Source organism: Phalacrocorax aristotelis, chromosome 4, assembly GCF_949628215.1.
Source record: "Phalacrocorax aristotelis chromosome 4, bGulAri2.1, whole genome shotgun sequence".
Taxonomy (NCBI): Eukaryota; Metazoa; Chordata; class Aves; order Suliformes; family Phalacrocoracidae; genus Phalacrocorax; species Phalacrocorax aristotelis.
The window spans coordinates 16,562,067-16,586,040 of record NC_134279.1 but is presented as its reverse complement, the minus strand read 5'-3'; the positions used below and the strand labels follow the sequence as shown (position 1 = coordinate 16,586,040).

Below are 23,974 nucleotides of genomic sequence, written 5' to 3'. Positions count from 1 at the left end.
ACAATAATGAACACCTATTTTAAATGTCCACAAAGCAAATATACAGAGCGCTGGGCAGTGGACACACAATGCAAACAGACATCTAACCTCTTCGTGTACCCTTTAGCCCATGCTTTATTAACTGCAAATGAAGACAATGAGGATACTCAAGTAAAATGCTCAGGGTTCTCATTCATGTAGAGCCAACATTTCCTAAGACTAAATCCAGGCCATGGATTGAAGTAAGGTACAGTACAGCTGCTCTCTGGTCTGTGACAGCAAATCATCTTGCCATTGAAACTCATACAATTAATCTGTGTATCACACTTACTCATCAGGCTTCATGCCAAAAACCTGCAGAATAGGACACAATGTTACACTGCCTGTGGGACAACCAAGTATTTGCCTCTTACCCAGAATGAACTAGAACACCACGTTGGAGATCATCTTTGCTTTCAACCTGTGTATTTATACCAAAGAAACCATCTGATATGCAAGTAGACTGGACTGTCATTTGAGTAGATCATACCTCCATGTCACAGATGTTCACAGAAAATACTAACTCAGTCTCTGTTGTATACATATGCATACTACACTAGCAATCCAGCTTGAAAGAATTTGCGCTGCTACCCACTGAATCCAGCTATGAAACTTATTCAAGAACCCTGGGGGTCCAAATGTGCTTCCCACCACCTTACTGCATGCCAAAGATTCCTCTTGGTTACTCCAGGTCACTGGAAGGCATTTCTTCAATCTGAAGGTTTCCTTCTATGGATCCAGCTGACTTGCTACAGATGATTTCCTGACATATGTATACCTTTTCCATACCCTATGCCTCAAGTCACAGTCAATCAAGAGACTGTATCCATGAGAAAGAATCCTCCAGATTTAATCTCTGTGCAAGTGGGATCTTCTATTTTTTATACATGTACCTAAATGTATCTTCCATTCTGAATGTTGTAAAGAAATGCTTTTATTTCTATTTTATCCTAGTCTGGATTGAGTTAAAGATGATTTCCAGATAATAGGATACATCAAGGCATTGCTCTCCCAGGAGCATAATAAATCTGTAAACTAGGGTACTAGGGCACATTAGTGCATGCCTCAGTTCTCCTCCGTGTTCTCCAGAGTATCCAAAGGGTGACAGAACATGTTTCCAAAAAGCTGCAGGGGTTGAAAGCTTGTGTCATAGGGGTGAGGAGGAGAAGAAGAATCTTTTAATAACTAGGGCTACTCAGAAGGGCTAACAGGAATGCAGCACAACGGTAGAGTGTATATCCAAACACAGAAGGTCCTCATTGACGTTTGTAACACAAGCCAATGTAAAAAAATATTTTTGATATTCAAACCCTCATGTCTACAAAATGCCTGGGAGAAAAAAGGTATTACCTTTCCCAGTGAAAAACCTGGAAATGCACTGGACGATGCACAGAAGAGCAACCCTGGTGAAAAGCAGACTGGGAGCGTCATTTCCACGGCTATTTAAGCAAACTTAAATCAAGGCTGCTGCAGTACCACAGTGCCTGATCTAACATCTGCTATACCAAACTTATCTTGCGCTAGCACAAGCACCAGGTTACGATATACCAAAAATTATTTCAGGGAGCTCAGCCAGCTGAAAACTGGCTCTGTTAGTGGGGGGGATTCTTTTTCAAATGGATCAGCCTGCTGAACTGGCTTAGCACACACGCTGCAGAGTTGGTACAATGGCAGAGTCAGAGCAGAAAGGGCAGGACCACAGCAGCTCAGACCTAGCTTGCTTTAAGTTACCTGAGCGAGTATGTAGTTGTAAGTTGAATTTCACTACTCACGCACACAATATCACACAAACAAAACAGGGGACCCCAAACAGCTTGCTATTGTATAAACGTCCCATCTCTTTCTCACCAGTTATAACAACTTGCCATAATGACAGGACATGGCAAAAGAAATCCTTTTTCTTTTAGAAGTTTCTGAAGGCTGCAGGAAGGACAGAAAAAGCCTTACAAGATCTCCCATTACTGAAGCTATTCAGATTATTTCAACATTCTCAATAATAATTAGAGAGAGAATCTCTAACACTACACATTAAGAAACTAATTATGTAATCACATATCTACAAGAGTAAGTCCAGTGATAAGTATGTCAGGTTGTAGAATTTTCCCACATTCCATGATCGTTTTTTTAATTGTTTTGTGCACGTCTCCATCATGAGGAATGTTTTTGTTGCTATCTATGCAACTGAAAACTGCACAGTAAATTACATATGCCTTCTTTTTAAAGGGCATGAGAACCTGATATTTAATTATAAAGAGTATAAAAGCATAAAGAATGTAACAAAACTTTGAACAGCTCTTAAGGCATCCAGAATATCTGTTTTGTATTGCTGACTAATATTTAACCATCACAAGGTGGAAGTGCAAGTTTAAAGAGCATGGAAGGTTAGGCATGGTACATTAACTGTAGCTTTCTGTGTAATCTACAATGCACCCATACAAATAAAAAATGTTTCCTTGGTGAAATAACCACTGCCCTTTCAACAGGATTAGGCAAGTAACTTCCAAGCAGGCAGCTTCACTACTGGAGTGAATCACAGCTGCAGTAACTTCCTGCCATTCCCTAGAGACCATAGAGTGAGTTCTTCCAGGTGCAATAAAGGAGGAAAACACAAGTCATTTACCAAAAGAAGATCAAACCAGTTTTGTAAGTGGGAAGTGATCTGTCCCAAGTTTCTGTGACTCATCCTAATTTACACTTTGAGTTAGTGTCACAACCCACCCATTTTGCTTAGGGAATGCTGCTGGGTCCAGAAGAAAGGGGATATGCAGGGAAAGATGCATGCGGCCAAAGACTAGCGAGATATGCCTCCCCAAGGAAATCACTATTCCTTCAGAAAAGTGGCCAGAGTCTCCAGTAAGCTCTTCTAGGTACTACTCTAAAATGGTGAATGAGCCACTTTAGAAGAGAATTAAAAGCTCATCTCATGATCCAGAGTGTGTCATATATGAACACATGCAAGGTTCTTGTGTATAGACAGTGACAAAAGACATGCCCTTGTTCGATCTGTGTATGAACAAATAAACATTTATGGATTTTACTAAAATCGAGGCTAGAATACCTATCATTGGCTCTCAGCAGAAATTTACAGGAGTAAATTCTTTGCAAATACTTGTCAGATTTGGATAAATGTTTGAGATCCACCCTTGCATTTTTTTCACTAGCCTACCTTCCTTCTGCAGTGAGGCATAAATTTTTTTTAAAATATACTGCACAGTAGTAAACACTGCTCGTGAATATAAGATTTATAGCACATTAATAAAATCGTATAGGCTCACTGGCCTTAAATATATGAGGCACACAATTTAACTTTTCATGACTACCTCAAAAGAGACCTAGAGTTGCCATGCAGCATGTTTAAATCTACAGAGTATTTATACCTACACATCATTCACCTCTTACCCATCTCTAATTGTTTATTTTCTACAGTACAGGACTAACTTCTGAAAGATTAATAATATACACTTGGAGTGATCTTTACTTTATTAGTTTAGGGTTAGGAAAAAAAGCAAAGCAACACTTACGTACAAGCAACAAGAGAGTATAGGATTTTAAGATTTGTTTTGCATCAAATTGAAATAAAAACCATTAAAGGTTAAATATAATACCTAAAAACAGTGAAAGAGAGCTAGGAGGCAGAACAACAAAAATATCTAGAATCCAGACTCCAACAAGACACAGAATAGCAGCTGCAAATATCTTGGTGGACACCCTTGAAAAACAAGCACCTATGATACAACATACAAGTGCTAAAGTGTAGAGACAGTAAAAAATTTCTGAAATATAATTTTCATTGATACATACATATACCTCAATTCACAGTTGGAATTGTATATCAATCAAATCGTGGTACATCAATTCAAGTAGAATTTACTCATGAGAAATACTTCTTTTTATTAGTCAAACTCAGCACTGTGTGGAGGAAAGGTTTCAAAGTTGTTTTTAAAAATAATGAAATGTTTATGCTTTCAAACAAAATAAACATTATGATTCAAAAAAATGCCTTGATTTTGACTGCTTAGTTACATTTTGGAGGTTATTGATCACTACTTTCTATTATTGTCACACCCCCTAAAGTACTAGATGACTGATACTTAAAGCCAAGAGGTCAAAATCAAACAAAATACTTAAACTGACTCTCTTTTTTTTTAAACACCACTACTTCATACATTTTTTTGAAGTTTTGACTTGTCACTTTATTCCAGGAGTAGCAGAAAAAAAAAAATCTCAAAATTTACTTGATAGGAAATGTTTTCTTTCTGACTCTGCTAGGCTTTTCTTTGTTTTAAAACAGTGTAATACAACTCAGTTAAATGAGTTATTGTGGATTTATATCAGCACAGGTCAGATTAGAATCCAAACCAAGAGTAATGGGAGGCAAACCTTTTATCCTTTAAAGGTTCCCCCTGCATTGCCAGAACTTTCAGATAAGACAAGTCTTCCCTAAATGGGCAATTGAAGATAACTTGTTACAAGGAAAACCTTAGACAAAGCCAACGAATTCACACTTTCACCAGCTTTTCCTACACCTGCCTCAAGCATAAGACTAATTAGGAATATATTCAGGATGGATAAGGTAAGCCAGCACACACTGCTCTGATCAACTCTATTTCATAATAGTCATTACAAGCCATAAAAAGTTAAAGCAGCCACACAGTTGCTCTCACTTGCACTGAATGCTAAGTTCCCTGCACTGAAGAGTAATTTTCTATTTCAATTTGTCTTCCAAATCAGAAGATCGATTTACTCCTACAGCCATAAGCACCAGTCAACATGCATACTCTAACATGAAAGCCTATGGGAAAATCAGCAAGAGTTATAATTCTAGAATCCCTAGCATAGAGAAAACATCTGAAATCATTAACCAGGAGGTATCTTGGTCAAAAGCTGATAGATGGTTTTTATCCACCAAGAGAGAGGCAGAGAACATTCCCAGCAGCCCAAAAAAATTAATTTCAGGTTTACATTCCAACAGGGGAGAGCAGAGCAAGCTCACTTGTAACAGAACCCAATCCTAGCACAACAGCGATAAACAGAATGTTTCCATTCTGCCTGCAACGTAGTGGATGTGGGAAGGGGGGGCCACTAAGCAAGTAACTCATCAGTTGCCTTGATTTAATTCAAATGAGAAAATGAAATGGCAGGAAGAATATTCTGAAGAATAGGAGGAAGCAATTTTCCTATCAGTGAAAAATTCTCATGCTCTTGCACTAGCAAGACCTCAGTTGAGGTCTTGACCTCAGTCAAGAGGTTTCTTTAGAAAAAGGCTCTTTCAAAACAAATTTCCACAAAAATCTCTTTTTCCCAGAGTTCAGGTCATTATACCATTTGATCAGCCTAAGATACCTCAACAACAGAAAACATATTTCACTAGGAGATTAAGGAGTAGAAGACAAGAGCAAAATTTAAACCAGCACGGAAGCAGAGTTTATCATCAGTCCTCAAACTCTAGCACAGATTGTCAATATAATTTGTGGTAGGTAAGAAGACACCACAAATAGCTAACAAGTTTCAAGACGTAAACAATCTACACAGTTCTGAATCTATGTAACAGAATCAGTCTTCAGTAAACCCATTCTGAATTTTGCTGTTTTATGATGCAAATTACACAGTTGGAATAGAACAACCAGCTCTCCAACATCAAATACGAAACACAGTTTAGTATGAAAGCCTTATCTTTCCAAACACTTTGGAAGTTGCTCACTGGAACAAAAGTAGATTAACCCACCCTTGTGTAAAAAGATGGCTACCAAATATAACTAAGAACATACAAGGTGTCTTATGTACGTACACAAATACACATAGCAACGTGAAGATGAAATTAAATCCCTGAGATCCAACGCTCTTCAATTTTAATTTACACAATGCATACATACCATACACCGAATATCTACAGCTCCATGTGGTATTTTCTTTAGAAGCACAGCTTGTTGAAGACCAATAGTGTGTTCAGATCTGTAGAGTTTTCACAAAGTAAAACCAATGGATGTCCCAAAATCAGCAAAAAGCTGTTCCATGCTGGCATATATTTATAGGAAAATTACCAATGATTTCATAAGAAAAAGGCAGAACTATACACTGAGGTCTCCTAAAAAAACACAACCTAAAAGTTATTGCTTCATCTTAATAGAGATAAATACTTTCAGAAATTCTTCTGATATATGACTAATATATATAATCTATATATATATTTAAAACCATTACTCTTAAATAATACCACTTTGGAAGAATTAAAATTAATTTTGTACATTTGTACATCATCTAGCTAATTCAGTCCTGACTTCGTTGGCACAATCCTGATACAATCATTAAATAAAAGTGATCGCAATGCAACCTTCCATGCAGTAAAATTAGATAATGTACATAATACATTGCACCCTATTGATTCTGAAATGACATTGTGGAAGAGACTCATATTTCAGAGTGCCACAGACTCCAAAAGATCTTACCCTTAATTATTTAGAATAGCCAATGTGTAGTCATTTTTCAGAGGAGTTTACTTATCAATATTCTTTATCTTAACATTATACTCTGAACTGTATACAAATTTTTCACATTTGCAATATTTAATGCAATATGCTTTGTTGCAAGAGACAAAAGAAACGGGTTCTGATTCTTAGTAGGTCCTCTGCAGTATCTCTGGACACTTCCAAAACAGAAAAAACAGAAGTTTTAAGCTAATTTAGATTTCTAGTGTGGATGGGTGCATTTGTTTCGGGGGGTTTTGTGCAGGTTTTTTTGTTGGTTATTTTTCTTTTTTTTCAAATAGACTTAGGTAAATTTAATCACATGTCTAAAGACTCTGGATTAAGAGAAATTCTTTACTTAAAGATCTTCTTGAATCCACATCTAACAGCACTTCAAGGTTTGTTCAGAATAAAAGATTACAAATACTGGATATATGCTTGTGACTTCCTCTATTTCAGGAAAAGAAAAACTTCAAACACGGTGAAGAAGGTGTCAGCTTTTAAGTTTCAATACAGTATGGAAAAAAAAAGAAAGAAGAAATGTACAACTTTAAAAAAAAGTTTCCAAAAAATCGTAGATGTGTCAAATCACTATCCACCTTTCTATTAAGCACTACAGAAGGCCAGTAATGACTTCAGATTTCAGGTAGGCCAGTCTTTAATTGCCAATTTCTTTGACAACAATTTATTAATTTCAGGTGTGCTTTAAGAATCAATGTATCTGACTCTTCCTGATTAACATACACTGTTTTCAAAAAGCACAACAGTCTAAAATGTTTTTTGTCAAATGATGCTTTTAACTTTGTTCTAAATGTATTAAGGTTGGGTTGTTTGGGGTTTTTTTTTCCCTTCATTTTCCTGTAGTTTATTTGCAATGCACTTTTGAAATAATTTTTCCTTGTAGCCTTCTGGAAGGTTTCAGGCAAAACATGAAATTGATTGTAACATATCATTAGCATCTGTAACATATTGATCATTTTACTCCCAAATCTTTCAAACATTTGCATGTAAGTAAACTGGCTGATCAACAACTACTTCCAGACTGGGCCTAAACAATTTAGCACAAATTTATATTTAGAGAAGTAATTTTTGCACCGTGCTATTATTCTACAATTAACTTCAGAAGTCCCCATATAGTCTGCATTTTAGTATTCAGAATTTTGGTATTTTTTCTTTTTTACAGCTACACACATTGTCTTCATAAAAAGTAGCTGGTTTAAAACTATTACTCTGCTAGTCTCTACATTGTCAAAATGTACTGGAATTCCACTCTACGTTGCCTGTATGAATGAACCTTCTTACTATAAGAAATTGTGTTTCAGGTACTAACACTACGAAGTACCTGTCTTCTTTTACTTACAAATTATAGACCGGTTTAAAATGTAGAGTCCTTCAATATTAAAATGGAAATATCAGGTCTCAAACAAATTTGTTAAAAAAAAAATTGCTGCGGTAAGCCTAAATAGATACATGCTTACATTCGCAAGTTTTGGATCTTTTGCTTTCATTATATTCGCTATAGTAAAATATAACATGTGCTTTCAATGACTTAGATTAGCAAGACAATCAGAACAAGTTGGAAGTATATTGCATCAGGAATGTGCTGTCAATGCAGCGGGGTCTTATTCAGGTATATTTGACCATGGCAGACTGTAATTCTTTATGCCCGTTTAAAAGCTCAACAAACCCTAGCTCTTAAGATTTTATTTACTAACACTGTTTATTCCTAAACTGCTTGAAAATAACTTGACAAAGCTGACGTTCCAAACAAAGACCACACTTCCTGCTCGAATACGGAATCTGGAACACCATCAATGTTTTGTTCAGCTTGCATAAGTCACAACTGATTGGCCACAGTCCCTGTGGGCATGCCATTTCATCCAGACTGGACGGTTCATTAGTCATAATTACTATAACTGTACAGCAGAGACTGCAGTTTTATCTCATCATACATCTTCGATAAAGCTGCTTCTATTTCTGCTTCATCAGCATGTGAAGTTACATTATTGGAGCTTTTATTTTCCAATCTGTGATTAACATTGGTTCTTCTGCTTATGAAATGTGTACCCAAATTCAAGATAACATACAAAGTAAGGCCGCGACGTGACCACCGTTTGAACTTTGTGTTAAAAATGCAGGGGTTATTGCTACACAGGACAAATAGATTCTGAAATGACAGAGTCGCTAAGAAAATTTCACAAAGAAAATATCAACAATGCCGTCTGTAAGAGAATGAGGCTGTTGGTTTGTAACGCAAGCTGTGACACATTAGAAAAATCTATCAGCTCAGTATGAAGCTTAGATGTGGGAAATTTCTGACAACTGCTGGGTCAATCAGCATTTTTCATATAGTGTTTATGCAACTGCAGAAAAGTAAAGCCTGCAACATAAAGAACCATGGTGAAAACTGACAGCTAAAGCACTGCACTACAGTTAGTAAACAGATGCTGAAACACTTAAATCTAATAACGAATGTAATGCAATCTTTAACAAAATGCAATTTAAACATATAAAAGTCACACATTAAGGCATTTCCTTGTTGTGGAGCTTGTTGCTGATTTTTACATCTTATTGTGTGATAATAGGAAACACAAAGACTAGTGGTACCATCTGAATGTGCAACGTGTACCCATGATAGGCCACATAAACAGTCATAATCGACAGTTACATGCAGGCACCGAGGCTGCAAAAATCCCAGAGTAATTAGTGTTGTCTGAATGCAATGACATCTGTTTTCTCATGGTCCTCTAGACTTGTCAGGCCAATAAGATGTACATGAAAAAATATGACAAGCACTGCAAATGCCCTTCTGAAAGGTCTCACTTTGGGAAAAGCTGAAGAAATGACACATGCCACCTCTTTTTTGCCAACATACCTAACAGCCAAAGCCTCAAGATTTGAAAAGGTCTTTTGAGTCATTTTACATTTGACTATGAAAGGTTTATTCAGAAAATAGCACTGTGCTTAGGAAAGAATATATTGCAGCAGGTTTTGTTCTTTTAAAAAAGCAAGGTTCATTAATAGAAGCGGAATAAAATATGACTGTTTACTTCTGACTAGTGTGCTTAGATGTCAGTGCCATCTCTATCTTTTTTTTTAATTAAAGCAGCAGATACTAGGTGGCACACAATTCGCATGCGTATATATGTGTCTATATGTATTTTTTTTTAATCTTATTATTTTGCTTGAAGAGTGAAACAAGAACAGTTTTACAGCTGTGCTTTGGCATTGCAAAAAATACCATAGCTTTTTCATCTGAAGACCTGAGCTTTTGTTTTAGGATTCACAGCCTTTTTCCTTAATAGTGCCTATCTCTCTGTTCTTTCTCTGGACTGTAGCATTATGTTTGAGCATGCGTTTTCTCCGAGAAAGACATTAGTCATCATTAACAGAAGCACTGACACCAAGTCTAAGTGCCTCTCCACAATGACCAAGTGGCAATCATCTTTCTCTTACCCTGTCACTGCTGATTAGGGTTTTCTTTCATGAAAATTTAATTTGTCGCCTTTCTGAAGCACCTTTTTACATTTCTGCAATAACACAACATGCCAGCAACACTAAAAATGCAGTAAAAGATGCTGTACCTGTTTATAAGAAAAGATAAGATTCAGACTGCATGGCTGTACTTTTTAGCTAGTTTAACAGGAAAAAAAGGCCCCGCAAGATGTACTAAAGGAGTAGCTGCTGACAGAGGGAAAACTCCCATTAAATACTGAAGGCTTCAAACAACCCAGAACACCTTCGATCCAACTAATTGAAATTTTTTTTCCTCTGGAAGACAGCTAGCCAGCCCCTCTTCCAACGCTTTGTTAAATAGGCAGTGTTACAGTATCTACATAGATTTTTATAACCAATTAATTTTATAACTGCTTCAAATACACAGGTACTCAGGTTTTTAGCTTATAAAAATATTTATTAAAGGATTTCATAATACAGTGATGGATTTCAACCTTGAGTCTGTGACAACATTGCTTTTGCAGTCAAAAAGCTGGCCATGAAGAAAATGGCTTTAGCTGCAGCAGGCAGATGAAAAAGTTTCAGTCACGTATGATACTTTGCAGCTATTCAACATACACAGTCTCAGATTCCTGCTCTGTGTAACATTACAAACATTGTTAAACAAGATACCATAGCAATGAGTTATTTTAAGGAATTTTTTCAAAACATTTACTCTTCTGCTTTATTTCAATTTGTCTAAAGATTTTTTTTAATTATAAGCATATGCTATTTTGTTAACATCTGTGCACAGCATAAAACCTGACTGAATTCCAACTTCTGAAAAAATGCAGATAACTTACATCCCTCAAATAAAGTGACAACCTTAGAAAGCTTCAGGAGATTACTTGAGTTCATTTAACTGATTTTCCATACAAGTATATTAAAAACAAAACAAAACAAAGCACCACTTATTACAGTTCTTGAGTTCTCCTGATATCTTTCAAAATTTAATTAAGTGTAAAGCTAAAATTTGGATCTACCTCTATTAAATTCAGAAACCACAGCTAGTAAAATCCAAGTAATAAAAACTTTATTCAGCTTCCTAAAGTATTAGTACTCCACTACTGACCCAAACCAGCACTGGTAGTCAGAACAGAAACTGTATTGCTAGCACTTTGGCTTTATAAGAAAGCTTCAATATCTTTAAATAGCCTCCAAATATGAAACTTAAGAAGAGGAAACTAGGAATTAAAAGCGGATTTTGAATGGCAGACTGTGATTGTTGTACTGCTAGGGCAGTATAACCTTGATTAAATGCAGAGCAATACTAAAGTAAAAACAAAACCCTGCCATGGTAACCTAAATTAACTACTGAACCAGACCATGTTTTACAGAAAGCTGGTGTTTTAAGCTCTTGTACTTGATCTCAAGAAAAACTTGGACTTTCTAGAGAGCATAAAATAAAGTTAAGCTTCCCCAGCCACGCATCTACCATTGTTTTGTTCTCTACGTTCTCCTCAGCGCTTTGCCTGACAAGCCAGGAACGCAGATGTCGAGATCCTTGCTCCGCATCCACGTCAAGTTCAAGTACAGAAGTTTAGCTCTTTGACTCCCACCCCCACCTCCAAGTCACTTGTCAGTAAAAGGTTGGGCGATTTATTGACCACTGCTGGATGCATACTGTCAGTGCTGAAGGAAATATGAGAGGGGGCTGTCGCTACTGTTCTGGAGCTCATTGATAATGACATACCTGCCTCTGTCACCCATTACCCATACTACAAACTACTTAGACCTAACTGAAAAATCAATAGCCTACTTGCACTGGTTCCTGTGACTGCCTCCTTTGATTGTCAGCTCCTGTCTAGGGTCAGCACTTACATGAAAGGGGCTGTGACTGCCTGATGCTTTCAGGACAACCTAACGATATGAAACTAGCCAACAGAACAGTAAATTCTGTCCCCCTGCCCTCCTCATCAATTAGGCTTTGACTAGGCTTGCCTGTAGAAACCTGACCTTTTAAGTTTAGGTGAATATGGAACTAGCTGAACACACCATTGCCCTCAGCACTGAGCCAGGAAATCCACTGACAGGTTAAACAAAACAGAAGGTTGTAACTGTCATAATTTGCATTGCACTTTCACGCCAACAAGGGTGTTATCAGTGGGGGCAAGCCCTGGAACACACAACACCAGCACCCTAAGTCACTCTCCTCATAAATTTTCAAGTGAAGGGAGATAAAACATAAATTCACAAATGACCACGCATTTCAAGTCCCACTTTCTTTCAAGTTTGCACTCTGGAAACCCACAAAGTACATATAAACAATCCCCCTTCGTAGGCGCACTGGCATTCAGATGCCATTTAGAATGAACTTCCAAGACAGATGATGAATGGGGAAAAGCTACCTGCCTGTGCCCCTTAAGGCCTCTCATATTAGGCTTATTCTCTGTTGCATACTTATATGCACGAATACGAATCATTAATGGATTATACACATGCACACACCTGTACTTCAGAGCAGCAGGTAGGCATAAATAATTTAAAAATCCCCAGAGAGCCCTAACTGGCACTTCTGAGTAGTATTCACTCATACATCCTGTATCTTGGAAGTCCATTAGCAACATCTGAATATCCCTGTGACTACAATCAAATGATGCATGTTACATTTTAATGCATCTGCCCTCCTTCAAAGAACATTGACAACCATGAAGCAAAGAACTAAAGGAAGAAATCTCAGATCTGAAGTGAAGGCTGAACTATACCCTGAAGATGAATACAATAGCTTTAGTAACTATATATAGATTTTGAAAAAAAAAATTAGCTGAATGCCTTGCTCCTCCTTTCCTCCAAAATAAATGTAAAAAAAAAAAAAGGATTAAAACCAAATGAAAACATTTTAAAATACTCTGATTAGTGCTCCTTTCTTGTATAACAGTTTTCAAGCAATGACAGTTTTATGTCCTTTTATACTCCCGCTTCTCTAGGCCTACCATCCTCAATATATGCATTACTAGGAAATACAGACAACATGTGTGATCAAAACAATTCGTACAACGTGAACACTTGAGCTCCTTCATACCATGAAAGGACTGGCTACCTCTATGAATTACAATTTTTTTTTTTTTTTTGAAACTCTGTGAATGCTGGGAATTTTCAATGCACTTTAATCAATGCATATGGTTAACAACTTTTAATGAAGATATACAAAGTACTCCTGGAAATCACAGGCAAGATTCAGAGTAATAACTTACCTGACACTTTTTACCTACAGCTGAACCTTTCTAACTCCTGCACCCTTCATATCCTTCTCACACAAAAGCATGCAATGCCAGATATAAGAATGAGCTCTTAGGTAAAAAAAAAAGATAGGAAAACTGCTGCTGTTTGGTTTTCCAAGTTTAAGATTTGGTCCCAAACCCTAGATGCTCTTACAAGCTTTTCCTTCTGAACACCACCTCAATACATGCTGGTCACTGCATTTAGCTTACTTCAAATGCACTTTTAGAAATTGGTGTTGAAAAAGGAAAACGGCTGAATTAGGAAAAGACAAAAACTTTTTTCATTAAAGCTTCAGACAATATGTTATACTGCAACAATATTTGTTATATTGTAACACTCAGATGTTCTAAATAAATGTCGAACAGAACAAATGCAGAAAATAAAAGCCTAGAACTTTTAAATAAACAGAACAGCAGTTAGAATTAATACTGCAGCCCAAACAAACTGCGGAGCAAACTCTAGTTAAAAATGGTAGACCTAATTGAGTCTGGATGGACCCCTTTACAGACCTAATGCAATGATTAACTATGCATCTGGTAGCATGTCAAGTCCTTTTTGTGTGCCTATCTGATAGTGAAGTGAAAGGGCATGGACAGTGTCCAGTCCCAGCAAGCAAATCATTTGGAAGCAGTCATAGCCATAGATCAAAGATTTTTCACTCTATCCAAAGTCTATTTAAACCCACCAACCCAGCCCCTTGTTGCAGACAAAACCAGTTAGAAAATAAGAAAGACTCCTTGGGATCCAAAGATAATAAAGGAAGATAGAAGTAGAAAATGAAGAAAAGAAACAGACTGGCAGAACCTTGATTTCCATAGGCCAAGACAGCTGTTTTACATCCTAGTTTTATTTCAGATGGTTAAAGAAAAGGAACAATTTCCATCCCTTAGATCACCAAATATTATTTCAATTAAACTATGCAGATGGCTTCTATACATTGTTTGAGCCAATACAGTTTCCCCTTCCCAGCCATGCGAGACAGTACCTTGAACTATTTTGCACACAGGTTTTACCTAATTCATAAGAAAACTAAAAAGAGAGCAGCATATTGTCATGAAGAAGTTATTCTGAAATAAGATATGCACAGCAAGATATAAAATAGGAATAGCTCTGATTTGATTCTCTCATTAGAAGTAGCAACAAAACCCCTGCAATGATTTTATAACTAGTAATATACTACTTTTATGTCAACAAAGTACTTTCAAAGGATAAGAATTTAATGCTATGAAGTATAATATGCAGAAAAATAGAGGGCTCTAACCATGCATTTACACTGTATTATATCTGAATGAGGGAGCAATTAGAAGGCTGTTCAAATAGGAAACTTTTTTCTTTTTAAATTAAATAACAATTACATGCCTTTTCTACTGGACCCAAAGTCAAAACAAAATAATCTTAAAATGTGGGGAGGAGAGAGAGAGAGACTCAATATATTCCATGCTGCTCACCAGTGCTATTGAGAAGATTGAGCCCCCTCTGTTCCCTCCTCCCACAACACCCTTTCCCCTTTAGAAACTGCACTTATAGAAACTCACTGAAAGGTTGTAACTTGTCCAGCGGTTGCTGAGGAGCAGAGGATTTCACATTGCTATATGTGTTATTTGAGAAAGTAGTTTTTAAAATGTAAGTATACAAATGAGAAGCTGTCACTTCTGGCACTAGAAATTGACATTTTTGAAGGGCATGGTTTGGAGAACTCTAGGTTTGCTTATATTCTTCATCTTGGATGAAGTTTTTGATCTTTAAAATAATCACCAAACCAATAAAACCATGCAGGTTATTGTTTGTTGGCATGATAATTTACGCATATGCACAGATATGTGAACATCTAAGACAATAAACATCGCAATCGTCATGCACCTACTGTTAAAAAGAAAAGTTATGGCCAAACACCTGCAAATTGATTTTTTTTTTTAATTTCCAGAACTTTGACTTTGCTTAGAATGTCCTTGTAACTTCCATATTCTTAAAAGAAGTGCTGATTTAGCCTCACAGCATTTTTAAGAACCAGGCAAGAGATTATCTCTGTAGCCCACCTCACATTTTCCTCAAACATATAGGTGTTATTCCATTCAGTTGGAGGTCAAGTTGACAAAATCTTGGCATATTACAAGCTCTTGTTCTTTAAAAAAATGATGTTATTAATGTAATGGATCAATTATTGTAAATAAAGACAAGACAACACAAGTGAATTTGGTTATTTCTGCTGGATAAAATAGCAGGCACCCACCCCAACTGCATCCGAACAAAACAAAAGGCCCCAAAAGAAGCTCTAACAAGGAGAAAATGCTACAAAAGCACTAGAAATGTTTTTTTCTAGTGCACGTGTCTGACTGCCAACTTGCTGAAGGCAAACTTACAAAACAGTACTTAGCATCCAAAGCAATCTTACAGCTAAAAGAAGTCACCATTAGTCATCATGAGAAAAGAGAAGCAGTGACCTTTAATACAAGATTCAAAGCATGAGGGAAAGCCTTCAGCTGCAGGTTGCTCCTGGTTAAACACCAGAATATGAACATGCTTACAATTTTAAGACTGAATAGGAAAGGAAAAATAAGGAGTAGCTGGAACCCTCCTCCCTTTCCTGCTCCAGAAAAGAAACCTCGGGGAGACTTAGAAACATGTCTAAATTATTTAATCACCATACCATTCAATCTTCACGGAAAAAAAGTACAAGATTTATGCAACACTCTTAACTGATGAGATGCATTAATGACATGTGTAGAAATGAAACCACCTTTCCTCCTGCAGCGTGGATGATCAACTAACTTCATAAATGCAGTCCTTAGAACAGATCGGCTGATAGTAAAGCAGAGCCATGACTTTCAAGCAAAGGTACACACTGTATACTATTGAATGTAAGCAGAATTTTATCTGTCAAAACTACAGCAGCTTTTACTGTAACTATTAACCTGGTTTTGCTGTGGAGAAACACAACATGCATTACTGAATGATTTCTTTTCAAATCCATACATTCCCTGCAGCAATTCAAGCTCCATCAGCAGTGCAGGAATGTATGAAAATGACAGGCAAAGGGCACTAGCTCTTTTCCCATACTGTTCTTCTATAAATGGAAGCAGAGTCCTACAAAGCACTTAAAGCTGAGAATGTTTGAAGACTGATCTCCAAGAAAAAAAAAAAATTACAATGTTAGGTTCCATGAGCAGATTAATTATTCTGTTTTCCACAAAACTGTTTCCCTTAAATGAAAGGACAGAGACGAAGCCAACTACTAGAAAATAACGCAACGCTAGCTGCGTCTCATCTACAAAGCTGACATGAACAAAGTGTATACGTACACATACATATTTCATACGCTATTCATAAAAACACTTCTACTCCCTTTTGGGAGCACCTGTTCCTGCATTCTCAGTGAGGGGAGAGGGAAAGAAAAAGGGCAGATTTGGCAGAAAACCTTTAATAGCCTCAAGTCAATTTGATTAAACCTTTATTTGCCTTAAAAATTACACCTTGTATCAGCAGCATGTTACAGAAACTTTAAAATACACTGTTCAGAATAAAAAAAGCTCTGAAATCTGTAACGTATGCCACTTCGATAAGCTGGTTAGGCAGGCAAACGCAAGTATGCTACATCATAACGCAATAAGAAACTTGTGTGCTTCTTGCTAAAACTCCGGGTGGTTTTGCAGTTTTCTTCCGTTGTTGTTTTTTAGGGGTCAATAACAATACAAAGCGTTCTCTTAAAAAAAGGAAGGAAGAAAGAAAAAAAAAAAAAAAAAAAGCCTTTGCACATTTAATAGCAGCCCTTCGCGGCTGCTTCGCCATCTTCAGCCTGAAGAAAACCCCGCTGCACGTACCATGGATGCACGCCCGGGTTTAGCCCAGCCCGAGCTCCCCGGGGTCCCGGGGACGGGGTCCCGGGGACGGGGTGGGGGCCGGGAGCCAGCCCTCCCTGCGCACCGAGCCCCCTTCCCAGCACCTTTGCACACAAGCCCTCCCTAACGAAACACCATTGCTCCAGGCAGCGGCATGCTGATGTTGGCACTGCTTAAACCAAACAAACACGATGTTTAACAGTCAAATAAAATGTCCCGCAGCCTCCCTAATGAATTTGTCAAGGACCATCAGATCACCCCCGCCCCTGCCTCATTAACTCAAGTATGATGAGACGGATTATAACGAGAGAATACAGATCAATCGGTCTGAAGACTTCAAGTGGCTTTTAGCCCTGAGAGTTTCCCTCTCTGCGGCACGCACACGGTCTTTTTAATGGAATACAGTATCTCCTGCTGCTGCAGGGGCTGCCACTTCGTTTTATACACCGTCAAGGAGCCGCTGATGGACTTCTACACTAACATACATAAAAGCAGAGGTGACAAGGGCTCTTCAATTATAGCCTCCTCGGATCTCGTTCCCCCTTCAATTATTCATCCCGGCGAGAGCAAATTCCGCCACAGATGAAGCTGGTCTTAATGCGCTGCGGCCACAAACGCCCAGACACAGGAGAGAAGGGCTTCACGTGCATTATTTGCTGGAAGTGTTTAAGTTTATTGCTCAAATGATGTTTCTAATTAGCGCTGGGGCAATAAATTAAAGTCGGCTTTTGTTTAGCTGATTTATTATTTACTAGAGCTTCAACCTCAGACAGGAAAATTGGTAATGAATTGTTTTAAATCTGAACACTAGTAACGCTTCATCATTACTTGCCTTACCGGGGGGGGGGGGGGGGGGGGGCAGGGAGGGGAATCGCCCTCTCCCTCTGCTTTTACCCTGAAAACAGGGAAGCGTGGGCCCCCACCCCTGCCCGGGCCGCCTGACGGCTCCGGCATCTCCTCCGCGCCCGGGAATCCCCCGGGCTCCCGCTCCCCGCGGTACGCGACACCCCACGGAGCCCTCCCTGCCCGCCGGAGCGGGGAGAAGTGCCAGCCGGGCTCGGGAAGGCGGGCCGGCCGCCGGTCCGCCCCGGAGCAGGGAGCTTCGGCGGGGGATGTGAAAGGGACCCCCGGCCCTGACCAACCCTCCGGCTGGCCGGAGAAGAGCACGCGCAGGACCCTCGGAGCCCCCCCTCTCCCCCGGCCCAGCCGAGCCCCGAGGAGACGCTGCGCGCAGGCGAAGCCCGACGCCGCCCGCTCGGTGCTGCCGCCGGCCCCCGGCCCGGACGGGTGGCACCGACGGGGCCTCGGAGCACCTGGAGCGGGTCCGGCCGCCGCCCCGGAGAGGGGGCAGGATGGCGGGCACCCACCTGTGCCCCGGGGCGGAGAGCCCCACTCCAGCCCGCTCACATCCGGGGCGCCCGGACACCGTTAGAGCAGCGGAGCCCGTGGCTCTCCCCGCGTCGCAGCCTGGCCCCTCTCCCCCGCGCCTTCCCGGGCCTCCTCTCCCTCCTGCCGGGGCCGGGCCCGGGCCCGTCGGGAGCACCTGACGCCGCCAAGCACCGGCCCCGCGGGAGGCCGGGTGCCGCCACCCGCCCCTGGGCACAGCCGGCCCCGGCGGCAGCGGGGAAACAAGGAGCCGATGGATGCCCTCCTCGGGGAGAGGGGAGCCCGCCCGCCCCGGCGCCGGGCACGGCCCTACTTACTCCTCCTTGCAGAGCGCAGCGGTACGGTCGGCACAAGACATGTTTCTAATTTAAATGCACACGGAAAACAGACGGCGATATTTTCTTTATTAAACGACCAGGTCCAGCGAAAAGAGGGAAGAGCAAGAAACCGAGCCCAAGTTCAACCGAGGCTCCGCAAGGAGGAGCGCATGGCGTGTGAACGCTCCGAACGGGCTCCCACGGCGGCGAGAGCCGCCCCCACGCAGCGGGACGGTGGCGGGCTCGGAGCTCCCGCAGCCCCGGCACACACCCCCACCCCCCCCTCCGGTGCCCGCGGCGGGGCTGCGCGGCCCAGGGGAGGGCGAAGCCGCTGCGGAACCACGCACCCTCGGCCCGAGCAGGGAAGATGCGGGGGCCGCCTTCCCGCCGGCCCAAGTTTCTGCAGGCGAAAAGCTCCTCGCTGCTTTGCAGCAGGTCCCGCCCGGGCTGCAGCGGCGGGAGCGGGCTGCTCCCTCCGAGCTGACATAACGTAACTGCAGTTTTATGTCCAAGTCATTCAATATTCTTATTAATACAAACTCGCATAAAATATCGTTTCCTTTTCGGATAACTCAATCCTACGCTTCAGGAGGATGAACAGAACTTTAAGGCACGAGATTTGTCTAAATTAACGTGACCACGGCGCTGGGTGAGGGTAGTAAACAAGGCGCGCGATTCCGCTCCAGTGACGGGCTCACTTTCGCTGCTGCAGCCCGGCATTAGCGACAGAAGATTTACGCCTGCGGCGGAGCACCGGCACGCCTCTCCCCCGCCCTTCCTTCCCTTCCCGCACCGGCGCTACCGCCGCCTCTCCCGGCAGCGAGCGGAGGGCGCAGCGAGCTCCCCTCACTCCGCCGCCACGGCGAAGTTGCAGCCTTCCCCCCCCCCCGCCCCACGCCGGGTGGCGGGGCGCCCGCGGCCCCGCGCGCCTTCTCGGCCCGGCTGTAACGCCGGCCAGCCCCAGCGTGCGGCGGCCGGGGCAGCCCGGGTCCCGGCCCCGATGCCGCCGGGGAGGAGCGGGGGGGGGGGTGGAGCGGGCGGGCGCGTGTGCGCGCCCCCGCGCCGGCCGTGCCCGCCGCCCGCCGCGATTGGCCGCGCCGCTGACAGCTCGGCGGCGATTGTAGGAGGCGGGGCCCCGCCTCCCGCCCGGGCCCCGGCCCCATTCATAAACTACAGGGCCCGGCGGCACCGCCGGGGAGAGACGGGCGCGCGGCGGCGGCGGCGGCGGAGGAGAGGCGCAGAAAGTGAGAGCCTCGGCGCGCACTTCCAGGGGTGGGGAGGGGGAGGAGAAGCTACGCCCTCCTCCCGCTCAGGATAAAACACAGTCTGTGAAAAGAAAAGAAAAAAAAAAACCAAACCAAAACCAACCAACCTCTCTCCATAAATATCTCAAAACATTCTATAGAGAGCTGCAGGACAGGAATGAGAGCTTACAGACCAAGTGCACACGTCTGCGCGTAAAGATTAGAGCAAGCCACAGAGCCGGGTTCAGACAACGCCTCCAGCAGGAAAAGGGAAATCAACAACACCCCCTGACAGTCTGAGAGAGCGGCAGCCAAACTCATGCACATCTCTGGCGGTGCCACGGACTGAGAGAGAGAGAGAGAGAGAGAGAGGCAGACAGACAGACAGACAGAGAGTTCACTCTTCCGCTCTGGGCATTGCTTGCATTCTTCTCCTCCTCTCCTATCGTGTGCGGTTTTAAACTTCGCCGCCGACCGGCTTTTCTGCGGGGACCTTCGGCGAGTTCTGGGGAAGTTTGTTTGGGGTTTTGCTTGTATTTTGTTTTGGGTTGTTGTTTTTTTTTTTTCTTTTTCATGAGCTACTAAAAGAGCGTTTTGGTGGCTGCGCGGGGGGTGGGCGCCTGAGCGCAGGGGCAGCGCAGACCTCCCTGCCCCCACCGCCACCCAAAACTTTGCGCTCCGGGAGCCCGCGGGAGCTTCCCGCCGCTCCGCCACCGGCACCGCCGCCCAGCCCGCGCCGCCCCGCTCGCCTGCGGCTCGCACTCCTCCTCCTCGCCGGGCAGCGCCGGTCTCCGCTCCTTTGTGCTTCGTCGTCGTCGTCTCCGATTTTTTTTTAATCGCTCTCGCTGGCGCGCCGCTGCCGCCTTCTTCCCGGCGGGGGTGGGGGTCTGCGATTCGGCCGGTGCCCTCCGCAAAGCTGCAGCCACCGCTAAAGCATTGGATCCCTCAACGTACTGCGAGAGCCCGGTGTACAGCCCGGACCTGTGCCCCAACATGATCGCCGCGCAGGCCAAGCTGGTCTACCAGCTCAACAAATACTACACGGAGCGCTGCCAGGCCCGCAAGGCGGCCATCGCCAAGACCATCCGGGAGGTGTGCAAGGTCGTGTCGGACGTGCTGAAGGAGGTGGAGGTGCAGGAGCCGCGCTTCATCAGCTCCCTGAGCGAGATCGACGCCCGTTACGAGGGGCTGGAGGTGATCTCGCCCACCGAGTTTGAGGTGGTGCTCTACCTCAACCAGATGGGCGTCTTCAACTTCGTGGACGACGGCTCCCTGCCGGGCTGCGCCGTGCTCAAGCTGAGCGACGGCCGCAAGCGCAGCATGTCCCTCTGGGTGGAGTTCATCACCGCCTCGGGCTACCTGTCCGCCCGCAAGATCCGCTCCCGCTTCCAGACGCTGGTGGCCCAGGCCGTGGACAAGTGCAGCTACCGGGACGTGGTGAAGATGATCGCGGACACGAGCGAGGTGAAGCTGCGCATCCGGGAGCGGTACGTGGTGCAGATCACGCCCGCCTTCAAGTGCACGGGGATCTGGCCCCGCAGCGCGGCGCAGTGGCCCATGCCCCACATCCCCTGGCCCGGCCCCAACCGGGTGGCAGAGGTGAAGGCGGAGGGCTTCAACCTGCTCTCCAAGGAGTGCTACTCGCTGACGGGCAAGCAGAGCTCGGCCGAGAGCGACGCCTGGGTGCTGCAGTTCGGCGAGGCCGAGAACCGGCTGCTGATGGGCGGCTGCAGGAACAAGTGCCTCTCGGTGCTGAAGACGCTGCGCGACCGGCACCTGGAACTGCCGGGGCAGCCCCTCAACAACTATCACATGAAGACTCTGCTGCTGTACGAGTGCGAGAAGCACCCGCGGGAGACCGACTGGGACGAGGCGTGCCTGGGCGACCGGCTCAACGGCATCCTCCTGCAGCTCATCTCCTGCCTGCAGTGCCGGCGCTGCCCCCACTACTTCCTGCCCAACCTAGACCTCTTTCAGGGCAAACCCCACTCGGCCCTGGAAAGCGCTGCCAAACAGACCTGGAGGCTCGCCAGAGAAATCCTCACCAATCCCAAAAGCCTCGACAAGCTATAGGGGCGACACCCCCGCGCCCGACACTCGCCCTTCGTGAACAACAACAGCAACGGCGGGCGCCTAAAAGAACTTTTTATTTAACGCTACCGACGACGGAAAGAGCCGGCGAAAGACCGGCGCCCCCGCCGCCGCCACCCCCCACACCCTCCCCCCCGCCACCTGCAGCTCGGCCTTTAAAAACTTGCAGACGGTTTTCCCGGCATAAACTCTCACCGCCTTGCACGGAAGAAGGGAAGAGCCCCTCTCCTCCTGCCCTCCAATGTGAATTTTTAAAAAGTCACAAAAAAAAAAAAAAAAAAAGAGAAGCAATCGGACTTTTGCAACTTCAAAACGAAACCCGAAAGGTACTTTCCGATCCGTGTATAGTCCTTTTCTTATTCTCTCTCATTTGCCTGAATGTTGTCACCAAGTGAAAAAAATTATTTAACTATATGTACAAATCCCCCTTTAAAAAAAGTTTTACTGATGTTAAATGTATTTCGGTGCCAAGGTCAGATTATGTGCCCCACAACTGACTTGTTGCAAATAGTAATAAAAATATTACTTTAACTTTACGCTGACTTCGCGTGAATGGTTCTTAAATGCAGGCAAGTAGATTCCTTCCGAACCTCGGAATTAACGTTTTTAAAAGAAACGGGAACACGCGAAGTAAAGGTAGTCTAAACGCGACACCTACCCGAAGCCTTAGCTCGGCACATTCACTGACCGTTTTTAAACTTCCCTGTAGTTTCTATAAAATAGTGCGTTTAAGGAACAAAAAAAATATTATATATTCTGTAGTTCAGCGTGTGACAACATCCGCTATATTTCTCTGACGTTAAGCTTCCCTTCTAAATCTCGGGGATGGATGGAGCGTCACGCAGCAGCTCGCCCGGATTTAGGCGAGAGTTCGAGCATGCCGTTTCCTACCCTACGGTCGTCACCTTTATTTTTTTTCCCTTATCGTTTTCTTTCCTTTTTTCTTCCCGGTAATTCTCAAGCGTTCGTATTTTGTTTTCAAAATTCATCGCTGTTGGCTTTCGCTCCCCGGAGCGAAGGCGCTATCCGTTTGACTTTGACGCGAAGTCAGTATAGATCTACCCTGAATAATTAATGCCCTTTCGAGCAACCGGTCGATTTTTTTTTTAAACAAACATTTGTTTTCCCCGGATTTTTAAGTACAGCATAAAACGGAACCGCAGCGTGGCCAGCCGAGCAGCTAAGGGGCCCGCAGGGGAAGCACGCGCTCCCGCACCGAGCCCCGGGCGCACCCCGCCGCCCGCCCCCGCTCCCGCGGCTGCGCTCGACCCGATTCCTGCCGCGATTTCGCGTTGAGTTTGCTCGGGACGACTGAGAAATATTTGCGGGATTTTTATCGGCAACGCATTTGCTAAGCTTTAAAAGCGTTAGCATTATCTGCTCGAGCCTCCCGAAACATTTCAAAGCCGCCTCGGACCATTTCGAGCAAGTTTTCGTGGCCTTTTGGGGAGCGGGGGTGGTGGTGGTGAAAATAGAAGTTCTTGCCCCAAAGGACTACTTCCGTTTCTTTGTGGACGGATCCGGAAAGCGATAGCCATTCAAATTTGAGTCGTTTTTGGCTTTAAGTTAAAAACGAAATGAACGAGCCCGGGGAACGCGGTTCCCGCAGAGCCGGGGAGGCGCGGGGGCGGCCCTGCCCCGCGGCAGGCGGCCCCGGCCCCACCACCGGCCCCGGCCCCAGCCTCGGGCATTAAAGCCCGCGGCGGCTTCACAAGTTTCTCGTGGAGTCGCCAGAGCGCGGATCCAGGCTCACCTGGCAAAACGGGCTTAGCCCGCGGGGCCGCCCTTTCCTTCCGAGAGCACCCGGGGCGGGGGTGCAAACTGCGATCTTATCGGAGCTGATGCCACCTCGGCGGCAGGCTTGTCCGCGGGAACCTGTCACAATGTTTTCCTTTCGGGAG

General features: G+C 43.8%; 2 protein-coding genes across 2 annotated transcripts in view; one reads left to right on the top strand and one right to left on the bottom strand.

Annotated features, from left to right (window-relative positions):
• Window positions 1-23,974, bottom strand: part of LRBA (LPS responsive beige-like anchor protein) — a 419,175-nt gene that overhangs the window by 163,459 nt on the left and 231,742 nt on the right. The window lies entirely within an intron of this gene.
• Window positions 20,561-22,330, top strand: MAB21L2 (mab-21 like 2). The gene has a single exon (XM_075090414.1). It carries the CDS (start codon window positions 20,976-20,978, stop codon window positions 22,053-22,055), a length of 1,080 nt encoding a protein of 359 aa, XP_074946515.1. The 5' UTR covers window positions 20,561-20,975; the 3' UTR covers window positions 22,056-22,330.

Bases quoted from the DNA above. Each gene is read 5' to 3' on its own strand.
- MAB21L2 (XM_075090414.1), top strand. From the start codon at position 20,976: ATGATCGCCGCGCAGGCCAAGCTGGTCTACCAGCTCAACAAATACTAC.